The 14,701-nt window shown below is 31.5% G+C and overlaps 2 protein-coding genes across 2 annotated transcripts in view; both read right to left on the bottom strand.

The window, feature by feature from the left end:
* The window catches only part of LOC118195930 (protein TEX261), a 98,793-nt gene extending 92,868 nt beyond the window's left edge, over positions 1-5,925 (bottom strand). Inside the window, exons 1-2 of the mRNA XM_085808501.1 lie at positions 5,617-5,925; positions 2,350-2,429 (exon numbers count right to left, since the gene is read on the bottom strand). Of these exons, the coding sequence (XP_085664627.1) occupies positions 2,350-2,429; positions 5,617-5,686 (150 nt within the window). The 5' untranslated portion in view covers positions 5,687-5,925. The remainder of the gene's footprint in view (positions 1-2,349; positions 2,430-5,616) is intronic.
* A 4,825-nt stretch (positions 5,926-10,750) lies between these two features.
* On the bottom strand, positions 10,751-14,511 carry LOC146993414 (uncharacterized). Its single transcript, XM_085808251.1, has 4 exons — positions 14,219-14,511; positions 12,525-13,518; positions 10,957-11,423; positions 10,751-10,810 (listed from the first exon to the last, which is right to left on the bottom strand). The coding sequence occupies exons 1-4, from the start codon at positions 14,372-14,374 to the stop codon at positions 10,751-10,753; spliced, it is 1,677 nt and encodes a 558-aa protein (XP_085664377.1). The 5' UTR covers positions 14,375-14,511.
* Between the last annotated feature and the right edge of the window lie 190 nt (positions 14,512-14,701).

Below are 14,701 nucleotides of genomic sequence, written 5' to 3'. Positions count from 1 at the left end.
TATTCCTCTGTTTTCCCTGCACTTCAAGTTTGCTCCTCCAAACTGGCTCTTGATCAAGAACTAAATTATTTAAAAGTAGTAGCTATTGACAGGAGCTTTTCAACCAACATTATTAACCAAGCAGTTAAAAAATTCTTATCTCAACACATCAAAAGGTACACTCTCGTTTTAGAAGATTATAACAATTCTGTTGTCATTCCTTTCTTTCCATCAATTAGCTATAAAATTGCATGTATTTTACAGAAATTTAATGTTAGGGCCGTTAATTCTCCTATCAAAAAAATTCGGACTTCCGTACTTAAGGACCCCATTCTGGATATGAATTCCTGGGTTATTTACAGCACTCCTTGCCATTGTGGTTTAATTTACATTGGTCAAACTAAGAAAGCTTTAAAATTTTGCATTAAAGAACATGGGGCATATGTTATAAAAAAAGGAAACACTGAAGTCCTCTGTTGCCCAGCATTGTTGTTCCGAAAATCCCACTTTCCATTTTTGTGCAGCCAAACTTATTCAAAAAATATCTTCAATTGGTGAATTAGATTTTCTAGAGATGTTTCACATTCAAAAAAAATCTTTCTGTTCTAGTTAATGACACTAATTCCAATCCATCTTCACCTTCAGCCTTTAAGGAAATTATGTTTCAGTTTTCTTGTTCATCAACAGATGGCAACAGTAGCTTAGCTCCTGCCCAACCACTTTTATCATATATTTTCACTATATCTTATCTTGTTCATTTGCAGTTTGGCAGCTAGATGATGGTTTGGTAAAACTATCAAAACTAGTCCTGTAAAAATTTGCAAATATAATGTTGATTTTTCTTGTATGACTTCTAAATTAACTATTTCATACTTTTAATAATATAATTTCTATATATCATTTTACTAGACTTAACTGATTATCTAAGACCTGGAATCACAGAGTTCCCTGCGATTTTGGATCTCAGACTTTATATTGGAATAATTTTTTATTATACAGTCGAAAGTCGTTAATCCGGACTCGTCGGGACTTCGGCGATTCCGGATTATCGATTTTTCCGGATTATAGATCATCAGTTTAAATCTCGTAAGATGGCATGCAGAAATTCTAAAATTAAAAACATGAAACCGTAATTTATGAAATAAAGAACAATTATGATCTAAAGGGTATCAAAATTTACAAAAAAAAAAAAGCTTAATATTTATTTGTTTACTTTATTAAACATTTCTTTCAATGTAAGTTATTTAAGTTGCTTCGTTTTATGTGATAATACTTTCTCTTTAATTCTATAAACAGACATAATTTCTTGTTCAGTTACAAAGTTCCGCTGTTCAAGTCCCGCAATTGCTGTGCCGAGAATACCAACTAACTTGTCAATCGAAATTTTTTCGTTTTCACTAAACCTCTCTGTCACCTTCTTCATGTCTTTATCCATTTTTTGCAGCAATTCCACTTTTTGTTTGATGGACATCGAAACATACTTTCGTTTTGTAGATCCTTTGGGAGCTCCAGCATCAGAAATTCTGTTTGACATAATCGAAAGTTCAAGTTTACTTTTATAACATTGCTCTTACAGTCTGCAAAAAATAATAAGCCGCATCCAATTCGAAGATTAAGGAACAATGCAATCATCAACATTAACTGAAATAGATAATTTTAGCTTATACCATCCATTATACATTAAACGCGCACAAGAAAATGTATCCTGTACTTGCTCACACGCATCTGCGCAGTCGTAAAGGTCTTAAGCCCACGCATAAACGCCTATGCGCATGTGTCAACGCGGCGCATGCACAGAAAGTTTTTAGCTTTGAGGTCCGGATTATAGATCATTCCAGATTATGGGTGTCTGAATTAACGACTTTTGACTGCAGTACACTAGTTATTACACTTTACCAAGGATTACAGAAGAATTAATTTCTTATTACACTTGTATTTTTACCAATACATAAATAAATAAAAACATAAAATTAAAAATGATGTAATTAAACAATTAATTACAAACAATATTTTGCTTGCTCCTAAAATAATCTCCCACCTCTCTGTTTGAACACTATGTAAAACATACAGGAAAAAATTCTCTATTGTTTATCCATCCATGTTAGTTCATAAATAAATTGGTATGAATTGCATATGTGAATTTGTGCTCATGGTGTGACTGTGGTGGTCCAACTATACTTTTCAAAAAATGAAAGGTTGTATAGCAAGAAAAATAGAATGTGGCACAACACTTACTCCAAAGACACATTATCAAATTTGGAAAAACTTGGAAAATAGTTAAAAATTAAGCTTTAAAATTCTTTCAATTAAAAACAGAAAAAGAGGGGAACAGAAAACAATTTAATTTAAGAAAATCACTTTTAACTTTACCAGAATAAGTATCCTTATAACTCGGCATGTGAAGACAGTGTATTCCTCAATTAGTTCTGCTATGTAATACAGGCCAGCAGCTGCAAAGGAAGGGAAATTAGAATGATAAATAATATCAGCTCAATAGAAAGCTTTACACAAATTAACCAATTAAAATAAAAGTACCTTTATAAATAAACAGAATCTTAAATTGCACAAACATGTGAGCCAAATATATTTTAGAAAATAGTTCAAATACTTTAGTTCAGATACTTATATTTGCTTCAAATACCTTATTTTCAGACAGCAATTGATACAAACTTGAAACAATTAAAAACTATATATTAATAAGAATCAACTGTAGTAATTCCCCTTCACTATACTTCCAGGCTAATTCTTAATCACAATCTTTTTTTCTTATAAAAAAATACTTCATCAAATTTTAAGAAAACATGAAGATACATCAAGCCCCTTATCTTTAAAATGTGATTCAATTATTTAAGATGAAATTTATTTATTTTTCAAATCTGCTATTTTAATTTCTGCTCTGATTTTTACACATTATGCAAACTTTTTGCCATTCATAAAGCATTAAATATTTTTCTTTGATTTCCTTTTATTTCAACTATAAACTAGAAAAGTTACCAAATTACGTATAATTCCCCCCCCCATTGCACTAAAACAATTTACAGCAGTATATCAATATATATACCAAATTTATATTGTGATTCTTGGTCACCAAGTTAATTTCTGGTCAGTATTACTGCTCAGCTCAATTTTTTCTTCTTTTTTTGAAGGGGGCGGGGAAGCTTAATTGCAAAGTGTCTTTCCTAATAATAACTACAATGTCCAATCACTTCTGATCTCACACACTAAGTTCTAGAAAATGAGGGTATTAAAAAAAAAGTATTTGTTTTAAGCTGAAAGGAGAAGACTAAGTATCAGTTTCAACATTTTCTTCATCCTTCCTGGATTTTCAGACATAGGCCTAAACACTCTTCAACTGCTTGTCAACCTCAGTATCATTCCCCTTGAACATCCATTAAGCAAATGTTTTAAGCAACAATCTACTGTAGCTCTTTCAGCAAGAACTCCACACACAGTCAAAAAGAAAAGAAATAATAAGACATTATCTAAAATGGAAAAAAAAAATGCCCTTTAAAGAAAACACTGGAAGAATATCAACACAATAACTACCACCAATGCATTTACCTATACATAATCCAGAGAACATAGGCATTATGCCATACACAGTGATGAAAGTCCATTTTATATTAGTGAAGTGAAAAAAAAAGCACAGTTGTGATGTTTCTTCACAATTTATTAAAAAAGGAGACAAAAATTTCAGTGGCCGATACAATACATAGAGAAAAATATGGCATTTTTAGTACAGATTTTAAGGACAAAGAGATTTGCTCATCAACTCACAGTAGGCCATGAATTACTTCGATTCCTGAAGCTGTTTATTTTGAATACAGTTTCATTTGTTTATATTCAAAAGAAAATATATAAACAAGTTTCTATAATCCATACATAGATTGTCATCTGGCCAGTGAAAAATCAGCATCAAATTATTACAAAAACTGTTGAAAGTTTCCAATTTCAGCATGAAATAATCATAAGATATACCAAGAATTGATTCAAACCTCAGATAGTTCCAGATTACTAAAAAATCAGAATTATGTCAAATACAAGCAGATTCATATCAAAGGGAAATTTTTATAGTACTGACATGTCTTCTGTATAACAACAATAATGTAATATCCCAACTTACACAAACTTGGATGGTACAGGGTTCCTAGTTTAATTTAAAACTTTGTTTGTATTTAATTTGTATCTAAAGTTGTCAGCAATTTCAACAATGCTGATAAATAAGACATTACTCTGCCTATATACCAGAATAAGTTTTAAAAAAATAATATGTATCAAAGCTTAATAATTTACACGCTTCAAAAACTGCATTGAGTTATACTTTGATTCACAGACAGTGCAGTTATTCCATGTTTACATACACAATGCAGTCACTGCTGTAATTTTTAACACAGAAGATAGAATGAAGCCATCGGTATTAAAGAAACTATATTTTATGTTCGTATGTACTTTATTATTTTGTCCTGACATGCATGAAAATTACATTCTTTGTTATAGCCCTTGTTCTTGTCTGATTAAAATATGACCAAGGATACAGTTATACTCCAATAAACTTTTAGTCAGTTCCATTTATCGCCTAGCTTCTGGGTATTATGGTACAGCTTCTAAAGAAATGCAACTTTGACAAATATCCCATTCCTATTCTAATTACACACTGTAAATCATATTTTTACACTTCATACAAATAAGTGTGAATTTATGATTCAGATTACTCAATTTATGATATGCAAATTAAAATTTCTTGTAAAACCAAGACTGGAATAAGTACTAGAATAAGAATGCATTATGAGGGCAATTTAAAGTCAAACTTGAATGCAAGTGCACTAGGAGATATAAAAGCTGCTTTATTATAACTATTAAAAGAATTAAATATGCATGGAAATACACACAAAATGAGATTTTGGCTAATCTTTGGAATATGGTAACAGGTAGTTTGGCGACATTTTGGTAAGGCGATAAAGGTTACTAGCTAGGACTTTAGCAGTGTACATGGATAGTCAAGAGTGTGCGCAATGCCATTTTTGCACAATTCTGGGATGTTTTTTCAAGTGAAAATAGGTCGACGTGTACATGGATACCGCGTATGTGCAACGCGGCAAGCAGTTTGCGTTTCTGCACTTTCTCCCAATTTCGCACCTAATCTTCGTCATGATTAAGCACTTTTGTTCCATAAAAGTTCTAGCATAAGGCTAGCAGATTGTTGGAAAAAAATGTTGAGTAAAAAAAAAAAAAAACATGCCATTACTTCGTGAAAACGAAATGGCGTCAAAACAAAAACTAGCAGGTTGCAGTAGCAGGGTTAGTCGCCAAATTTTCGCCAAAAAATTGCCAAGTTAGCATAATCCAAAGATTACCAAGATTTTTTTTTTTTTTTAATTACAACCAAGATATTGATACACCTGTATCAGTTACCACCACTTTCAACTGCCTGTACTTCATCAAAGAAAACCTAAACTTTTTTTTTATTTTAAAGTTTTTGTGTGTGTGTGTGTGTGTTTGAACCGTTGTGTTCTTGCTTCGAATTACATGGGATTTGCACTTTTCGAAGGTAAATACCAGTCATGTATTATCTTTCAAAAAGCTCTAAATTCCTTTTTTTATGAAATTTGTTTGCACTGATAAATCAAATAAGCTTACCAACTGATAATATGACAAAGCTTAGCTGAACAACGATACCAATCCAACTAAGAAAATACAGAAACCACATTCCGATCGAATGACAAGTTTATCTCAAATTCTAGAAGTTCGTACTTTGTCAGGCTTTTAAAAAATTATTGTTACAAGAAACTGCACATAAAATATGTGTTTTAATGTTCTTTACAATGGCCGCACTGAAGTTATCATTCATATTATGTTAATAAACCCGATCACCTGCCACTTCGCCACACTTTCCTCGTTACATCAAAATGACTACACAACCTCATCATTGTTTACAGACAGACAGACAGACAAAGGAGACATATGTCTTGTTTTGCACCCGCTATGTCTTTCTGTCCTCAGGGGGGGAAATTAAGCCTAATAGCTGAGAAGGGAAGGCAAATAAAAAGAGGTGTCAAAGAAAAATAATTTCGTAGCATTTGATACTACGTTTTTTAAACACAGGTAAAAAAGTAGGTTAAAAAAGATCATAAAAAATAAGAAAATACTTATGGATCTATGTAAAATAAAGTTGAAGAAAGAGAAGCGTGAACTAACCTAACCTTGAATATATTCTAAAGTGCAACAAACAATGTGTTAAAAAAATCAGAAATCCATGTGACCTATCACTTTATAATGAAGGCCCTAATACGTTTTTCAAATGTGTACTATGTTGAGCGAAGTATTCAAAATACTCACCTAATGTAAATGAAAAAAGGGTTAAGAAAGGGGATGCTTCTTTCCAAAAACAGAGCTCTCCTGAACATTTGTTTCTCATCACAGGAAAGTTAAAAAGCCACTGCTCAGGAGTGTGATGCTTTGAACACTATAAGTGTGCTTAAGCTAGTTAAAAGCCCCGATAAAGGCCAAAGAAAAAAATGAAGATGGAGGCTAGATGCACAACAATTTAAAATCTAACTTTAGGTTAAGACAAGAAAGCAAAAATAATAAACAAAGTTTTTATTTTACGTCCAAAGGGGCGTTTTTTAAACATTTTGTGGATTACATTTATTTATTAAATATCACGTTCTTAGCGCTTAAACCGTAAAATTCAGTTCAACAGCAATATCGCAAAATAATTTTAAAAGGAGCTTATCTTTAGAATTTCCGATACACGTTCTCGCGCGCTGGAGATGTGTGTGTGTGTGAACAGTGTTGTCAATGCTCGCTTTGAAATTTGAAATCATTGAGTTTGTTAATCAAAAAATTGTTAAAGTTTTACAAAATATGAAATAGATAATAAAACAAATTCCAAATTAGGGCTTCCAGATGCCCATATTCGGGTGATAACGTACGTTTACTTAAATTTGATGGATTTAGGTACCGTCGTTTTATCACAATGCTAGAAAAATACATACATTTATGCAAATCGTTCATTATTTAATTTCTTTAAATATAAAACAGAACTGTAGTATTTTGTGGCAACAGTTTGAAAAGTGAACCGATATTTAAAGTTTTCAACGCAAAAAGCCAAAACGAAATTAATAGCCTTTCTGGGCTAACACCCTTTGTGTCATAAAAAATAATCTGAAATCCTTCAGATTTTACATTACTCCCAAAGGGACTTTTTTTTAACCTTTTTCGTGTTCAATAAATGCTCTTTGCACTTAAATCACAAAATTCAATTCAACAGAAATATCGCGAAATAATTTTAAAATGAGCATATCTTTAGAATTTCTGATACACAGTCTCGCGCGCTGGCGATAAACAGTGTTGCCATTGCTCGCTTTGAAATCGTTGAATTTGTTAATCAAAAATTTGTTAAAGTGTTACAAAACATGAAATCAATAATAAAATAAATTCAAAATTCCAAATTAGGGCTTCTAGATATTCGGATGGAGGATTACGTAATTCAAAATTTGATGGCTCTAAGCACCGTTGTTTTATCACAATGCGAGAAACATACATACATTTATGCAAATTCTTCATTATTAATTTCTTTAAATGTAACATTGGGGGATAATATTTGGTGACAACAATTTGAAAAGTGAAACGGACATTTAAAGTTATATAGACGCAAAATGCCAAAAAGAAATTAGTAGCCCTTCTGGGTTAACGCCCTTTGTTCTAAAAAGAAAAATGAAAAGAAAAGAAATGAGGGAGGTAAATCGAAACAGAAAATAAGGCAAAAATTTTTACTTCCATTTTCAGACACAACAGCAGAATGAAACACAACATGAGACAAAACAGATATCCATACACAATAAGGGACCATATCAATTCCCAACAAAAAATAAATAAAATAAAAACAAGAGAGGAAGAGTAATATCTATACACAACTGAGTTCAAAGTAAAAAGTATGCAGTTAGAAAGCATAGTGAAACTTCAGATAAAAGTAGTACATTATTGGAGTATATCACCCTTATTACGAATTAATCAGTAACCACCTTAAAAAAGAATTACAGGAAATGAACGAGAAAAACCAGCTGTAACACTTCTACGTAAGTCTTCAACATTCATACAAATAATAATAATAATAATAATAATAATGACCTCCGTGAATAAATCACAAATGCCCAAGTTAAGCTCTAGAAAAGGTACTCAATTTTACGGAGCAAAATACCATTCGTGTAAGAGGGATTTAATTTATAAATCTAAGTACTTAAGTTATTGTAACAAGAATAAATGAATAAATATAAGAAAAATCGTTCTTCCATTCGTACATATTACTAATTTCAAGGCGCAGAAAAGATTTTCCTTAGAATCTGCCTTCTCCCCAGTGAGGCCTCCCAGGTGTGTAAACAAAGCCTTCAATAGCAGGGTACAGACGGTATGGAAAAATGGCACTATATCCATAAAAACGTTTTAAAAATGTATTGTTGACGCCAGAGGCGCCATCTGTGAAAAATATGTAATATTTGTGTTCTAAAACGATGACGCTGATGTTTTTTATAGCGCCATCTTGCGGCCACTTGTATTGAGCTTTGAGTGTGTTCTGAGACGCTGCCGAGAGATGTGAACTAACTATGCGGCTTTTGAGTAATTAATAAATTTTAGTATACAGTCCATTTTTGAGTTTTTGTGTAAAGTGATTTATTTAACTATGAGTTTTACTGAGCTATTGACGGGCCCATTGTTGGTCTTTACTCATCCGGAGCTCGAATGTGTGTCAAAGTCGGAAGACAAGTGTTATGGAAGAAAACTTGTGGATTACTCTTAAATAGAAGGTACGTGGCCTTAATTGTAATAACTGTGTAATTGAAAAAGTAGATTCAAAATGTTTAAAAGTGCAAAAAAAAAAAAAAAGAAGATTATCAGCGTATTGCTGTAGAGCTGAATTTAGACATTTCAGAAGAGAAAACTATATCAGATTTAACTGATATAATTAAAAACAGTGAAAGCTATAAGAAGGATCCTGTATTAGTTGCGCAGTGGCTAATCGCACCGACGGTACGAATAGCTAACAGGCTATTCACACCACCTACGTTCGCGCATGCGCACAATCAGCCCAGGTACCAGCATTTTACGCCGATTTCCGTAAGGCAGACGGTAGTGAGAGCGAATGTTGTTAATAGTTCACCAGCAAGAGAATAATTTGCAAGTAATAATTATCAGTTACAAAGACGAGGTCAATCTATATACATGATAATGTTCAGGAAATGATTAGATAAAATATGGATTTAATGATAGTTCTAATTGCAAGTTTAACTGGTGATGCTGACATCCATTTGCTGTTGAATGTATCTTTATATGCTACATAAATAATAATAGCCATCGTATAAAATTTAATATCATTTGTGCACCTGAAGTGTTTTAAATGGTAATGGATGGTCTTCTCAAGTGTTTGCCCGATATTTATCCATATTATGGCAGTATCGTAATACATTTTGAAACTATTAATTGGCTGTTGTAAAAAGTTAATAACGGTGTTTGTAATTGCCAGACAAAATGGGTTGAAATTTAACTAATAGAAACTTGAACTTGCAGTATCAAAATTTAAATATTAAGGTCACATAGTCTCATCTTATTGTTTCTGATGAGACCCAATTAATATAGAAGCAGTTTTGAAATTTTCACACCTGTTAATAAATAAGAATTGATGAGATTTCTTAGTATGGCAATATGCTTAATGAGATTTCTGCTTCAATTTTTACAAGAAAGTTTGAATAATTTATTGATAAAAAGAGATCAGCTGGTTTTAATTTATTTGTATGTTATAACTTAGGTGTTGTGTTGTTATGCTGACTGCTTGCATAAAATTGTAAATAAATTTTTTTTATTTTTCACTTGTGAATCTTTATTTTCAAGTTCAGCTATATAACTAACACAATACAGTTAAGTACATATACAACTAATATTATTGGTTCTACAGGTTTAAGCAATAATTTTAAATTGCACATTGAATTATTTGCTAAGTAAACCTCTGATATACTAATTTATTTGAAACTTGCAAGACACATAGCATATTATAGACAAAATTTAGTGCACTTTTATACCATTTTCTTTTAAAGACAAATTACTGATTGGAAGAAAAATGAAATGATAAGTAATAGTTTGTATGCAGATAATTTGGGTTTTTTTCATAAATATTAGAAAAATATAAAGCAATATTAAATTATGAGGGAAAAGTCAGAAATTCCTTTTTTGAGTTAGTACGGCTGATTTTTAACTTTTTAAATGCTGCTGTGCAACCTACAAGGAAGTATAATTTATTAAAGTCAAGAAATAAGAAACAAAAAATTCTTAAATTTATGTCAAATTTTATTGTGTTAAATTTTGAAGTAATTAAATTATTCATTATATATAATTGAATCTCTGATTAAAATCCCACCCAAGTATCTATATCAAATAGTGAAATCAACGTTAAGTACGGCACTAGCGCGCAGCCTGTTTTGTTTCGTTGCTCTCTCGGGGTTTCGACATAGACGACTACGCATGACGTCACAATCCAGTGTCTCGGCTTCCTTCTATAAGGAATGCTCAATTAATTTTTTGTGTCTTGTTACATGCATTAAAGTTACTAAACTTACTAGTCTATGAAATACAGCATCATTTGAATTAAAACCTACATTTTTTAAATGTTTAATTGCTAAACACCCATTATATTTTTATTTATGCTTTAAAGTTTTCAATTTGCGCTCTTTTGCAATGCTGTTCTGGTTTAGTGTATCATTCTTTAATTTGCAATAATTATTTAAAAATGTGTTCGTTGATGACCAAAGAATCTGTGACTCATGAGCTTTAGGGCAATCATCTAGATTTAAAAAAAAAAATGTCATTTTCTATCAGTATGTCTAGAGTTAAGTTACATGCTATATCCCTCTGATTTGCAGAAAATAAAAATTCATTCTCAAATTCTTCAGATACAAGTTTTTGAATAACAACATAATTATATATTACTGAATTTAGTACATCAGGATGAGGATATAGAAGTCCTCTATCAAATCTTTTTATCCAAGACTGTCCTTCATTTTCTACAATTAATTCTTTATCAATAGTTAGATTGCCTTTACAAATATCACAGCTTAATAGTTTCACAACTTTATAACTACAGTAACCAGCTATATACATTAAAAATGGTATGTCATTTTGAACATTTTGTATATCTTCATTTGTAATAGTTATTCTTCCTGAGAAAGTGCATCCAATATTTTCTTGCTCCAGAGATTCAATACACAGGTTTTTACAATTTAGATAAATAGGAATTCCTCCATACTTTGATGATTTAATAACAGTTGGCAGAAGACTTTGTAATCTTAATTTTGCTTCAGTTTCATATACTTGCCTTATAGAAATATTATGTTGTGAACCAGCCAGCTGTCTATATTTTCCGAATCTATTCTCTAGGAGATCTGTCTGAACTTTTCCTGGTAAAAAGTAAGTAAATTTTAGCTCCTCAATGCAATACCTTGCCATTTCGAGCAACGAATAGCTAGTATGTGCTAATGCAAAATGTGTTTCCTTAGTTAGTCCACCACTAGAACAGCCTAAAAGTTTCCACTGATCTAACCACTCAAGTAACTTATTTAAATAAATATATCTAACATCATCATTTTGCACAGTTAACGGCTTTTGATACTCATTCATCTTATGGTGTCCTTTAAAGATACTTTTGACATTGACTATTGACCACCATGTAGATATAATTTTAATAAATTCAGCTGTTGTTTCGTAATTTAAAATACTATTTTCTTTACCAATAACCATTATTGCCTCTGCAAGACGACTGTCAAATATTTGTAATGCTAGCTTGACATTTTGTCTTTCCAAATTGGTTGGATACAGAGCTTTCAGAGTCAAACCATAACTATATTTTACAATTCTGCCTGCCTCTAATGAATGGAGACTTTTTATGCATGCAAATGCCGCTGTTTCGACCTTGGAAAAATTTTCAAAATTTGGATAAAATAAACATTGCCCAGAAGTTTTTTGATTTATCCAGTTGTTCCTGACACACTTCAAGATGTGCACTGAGTCAATAACAAAAAATAGTGGCAGAGATAAGTCTGCAGGGTTTTTATACACAATACTAATTTTTGGAGGCATACAAAATAATGACATGGCTTTTTTATTTATTGAATTATTGTCAGAGACAACTGCCACAATTCTATAACCTATATTTTCTAAACCAATTATAATTTTCTTAAGATATTGATACAGATCCTCAGCATTTAATGATTTAACTGGTAATATATGTGCCACATCCTTGAAAGGTGATAATAAGCTACGTATCATAAAAACATAAGCACTTGTAGCAGCTTTTTCACAGTTGTAGGCCATGCCACACAAATTTCCTCCTTTAAAATCGAAACATGAATTTAAATGCACTTCATCCATCATAATAATTACAGTTTTATCATTTTCTTCTAAATCCTTGCATCTTTGTTTAACATATCCTAAAAAGTCATCATTAAATTGCTCAGTAATAGGATTAAGAGAAAACATTGAACAAATTCTACGAATAGTACGTGGATTTCCTCCTTTAAAATCGAAACATGAATTTAAATGCACTTCATCCATCATAATAATTACAGTTTTATCATTTTCTTCTAAATCCTTGCATCTTTGTTTAACATATCCTAAAAAGTCATCATTAAATTGCTCAGTAATAGGATTAAGAGAAAACATTGAACAAATTCTACGAATAGTACGTGGATGGGGAATAGAAATGTAACCTGAATGTCGTAAAAACTTGTATGCATGCGGTGAGATCGAGTTTAACAAACTGCAAAAAATAAGTAAATCTGGAGTATATCGATACTTCTCTTTCTTTACATTTAGTTTATTTACTTGCTCTGAAAGGAAGTTCAGTTCAGTTTCTTTTTCAGGTAACACTCTTTTCAATTCTGAAAGCATATCATCCACAATTTGTATAGAATTCTTAATATATTCTTCATTTTGTAAGTTATGAGACAGACTTTCAACTTCCTTTAGTACTTCTAGAAACATATTTACATTACTAATTTTTAGAGGGAAAACAAATTTACCAATAGATTTTATAGCGATGTTTTTAATATAAACACATACTGTTAAATCCTCATTTATTACTACCGATTTCTGAATTTCTGGAGCTGGGTCACTTAAAATATCAAGTAACATAGTTGAATTTTCAGTATGTACAGTTGTCCAAAATGTTTCTAAAATCTGATGTTCTAGGCAATTATTGAATTCAATTAAACTTTCAAATGATCGTTCATTATCATACCGTTCTTTCATTTTCAAACTTTCTTCTATCGCTTTCTCCAGGTATTTCTCTTCTAAACGAGCTTTCTTCTTTTCTGGTGACATTCTCGATACAGAATTTGATGACATGTAGGATGGGCCATCAGGGAACTGAGAAGGTATGCATCCTTTTTTCAAACGTGGCCTAGAAATTGGGGCTTTAATTAACTTCGCTGATTTCTCATCATACATTTCGATTTCTCGTATTATTTCATCTGATCGAAAATGTAATTCACATACCTATAAAAGAAAATATTCAAAAATCAACTTGTTGTGAGTACAAAAGTTAGATGCATATTAATATTTAGTAACAGAAGTCAATAAGCCCTATGATTTAAATAAATAATTTGATACATAAATACGAATTAAAAAACCAGTAATATCATTTCAATTACGTGTATAATTTAAGTAATTTGTAAAATCTGGAATGCTCATCATAATGATTACAGCTTTATTTACATTTAAAGAAAATTATATATTTGAGATAATTGTTTACAACAAACACTGGTTACCAAATACAAATAATTACCTTGAATACATCATACCAAACTTTCATATATCATTACAAAAATTTTAAAATGAAACCTATTATGATTACTTAGTAGTTCCTTGTCATATAAATTATGATAAATTTGGAATAACTACAGAATCTGCCTGCACAGTATACTAGAAAGCATTTACAAATTATTGGCATTTATGTAACTACTAAATTTAGAATTATTCCTGTTATATGGAACTTTATTTCATTCATAAAACTTTGAAGGAAAATATTTTTTTGAAATGATTAAAACAGGCAAGATTAAAATCTTTCAAACATAAAACTTCTTACCCACAGATCAAAATCTAATATCGTAAGCATAAACATCACATACCTATCAATAAAAGTAATAAAAAAATGTAAAGATACAAAACATAAAAAATGCAGTAAAATTGAACTTACTCTGGTATGTTTAGTAGGTTGAAAGCCATCTTTTCTTCGTAGACTCCTTATCCATTTCATCCGGAGTTCAGTCTCATTTGGAAACTTGAATACAGCCACTTTTGGTCCGTTTTTATAATTACCACGACATGTGGCTACAGCACATTTATGAGGCATCGTATGAAATTATAAAAGCACGAGACAATATAAAAACTCTGTCGCTAACGCAAATAACCGCTCCACGTTCGTCGCTCTTGGCTCAACTACGGGGCTTTGATTTTGTTTGAAGGAGCGAGGTGAGTCAGAGACGACTACCTGTGACGTCAGAGCTTCCCCTCGCTTCAGTGTCCCGGCTTCCTTCTATAAGGAGGTGTTGGCTGACCTCACAATATGCCTGTCCTTTCGGGTATTAATCATGGGACGGCAATGAGATCCTGCATGACGTTCAGGATAATCCTCAGCCATATTCGCTTAGCCATATCCTACACATATCCTACACATGCC

This window comes from Stegodyphus dumicola, chromosome X1 (genome assembly GCF_044657685.1).
Source record: "Stegodyphus dumicola isolate Sdum_Otavi_A_Nest chromosome X1, ASM4465768v1".
Taxonomy (NCBI): Eukaryota; Metazoa; Arthropoda; class Arachnida; order Araneae; family Eresidae; genus Stegodyphus; species Stegodyphus dumicola.
The sequence above is the reverse complement of the archived record's forward strand: the minus strand, read 5'-3'. Positions and strand labels throughout refer to the sequence as shown.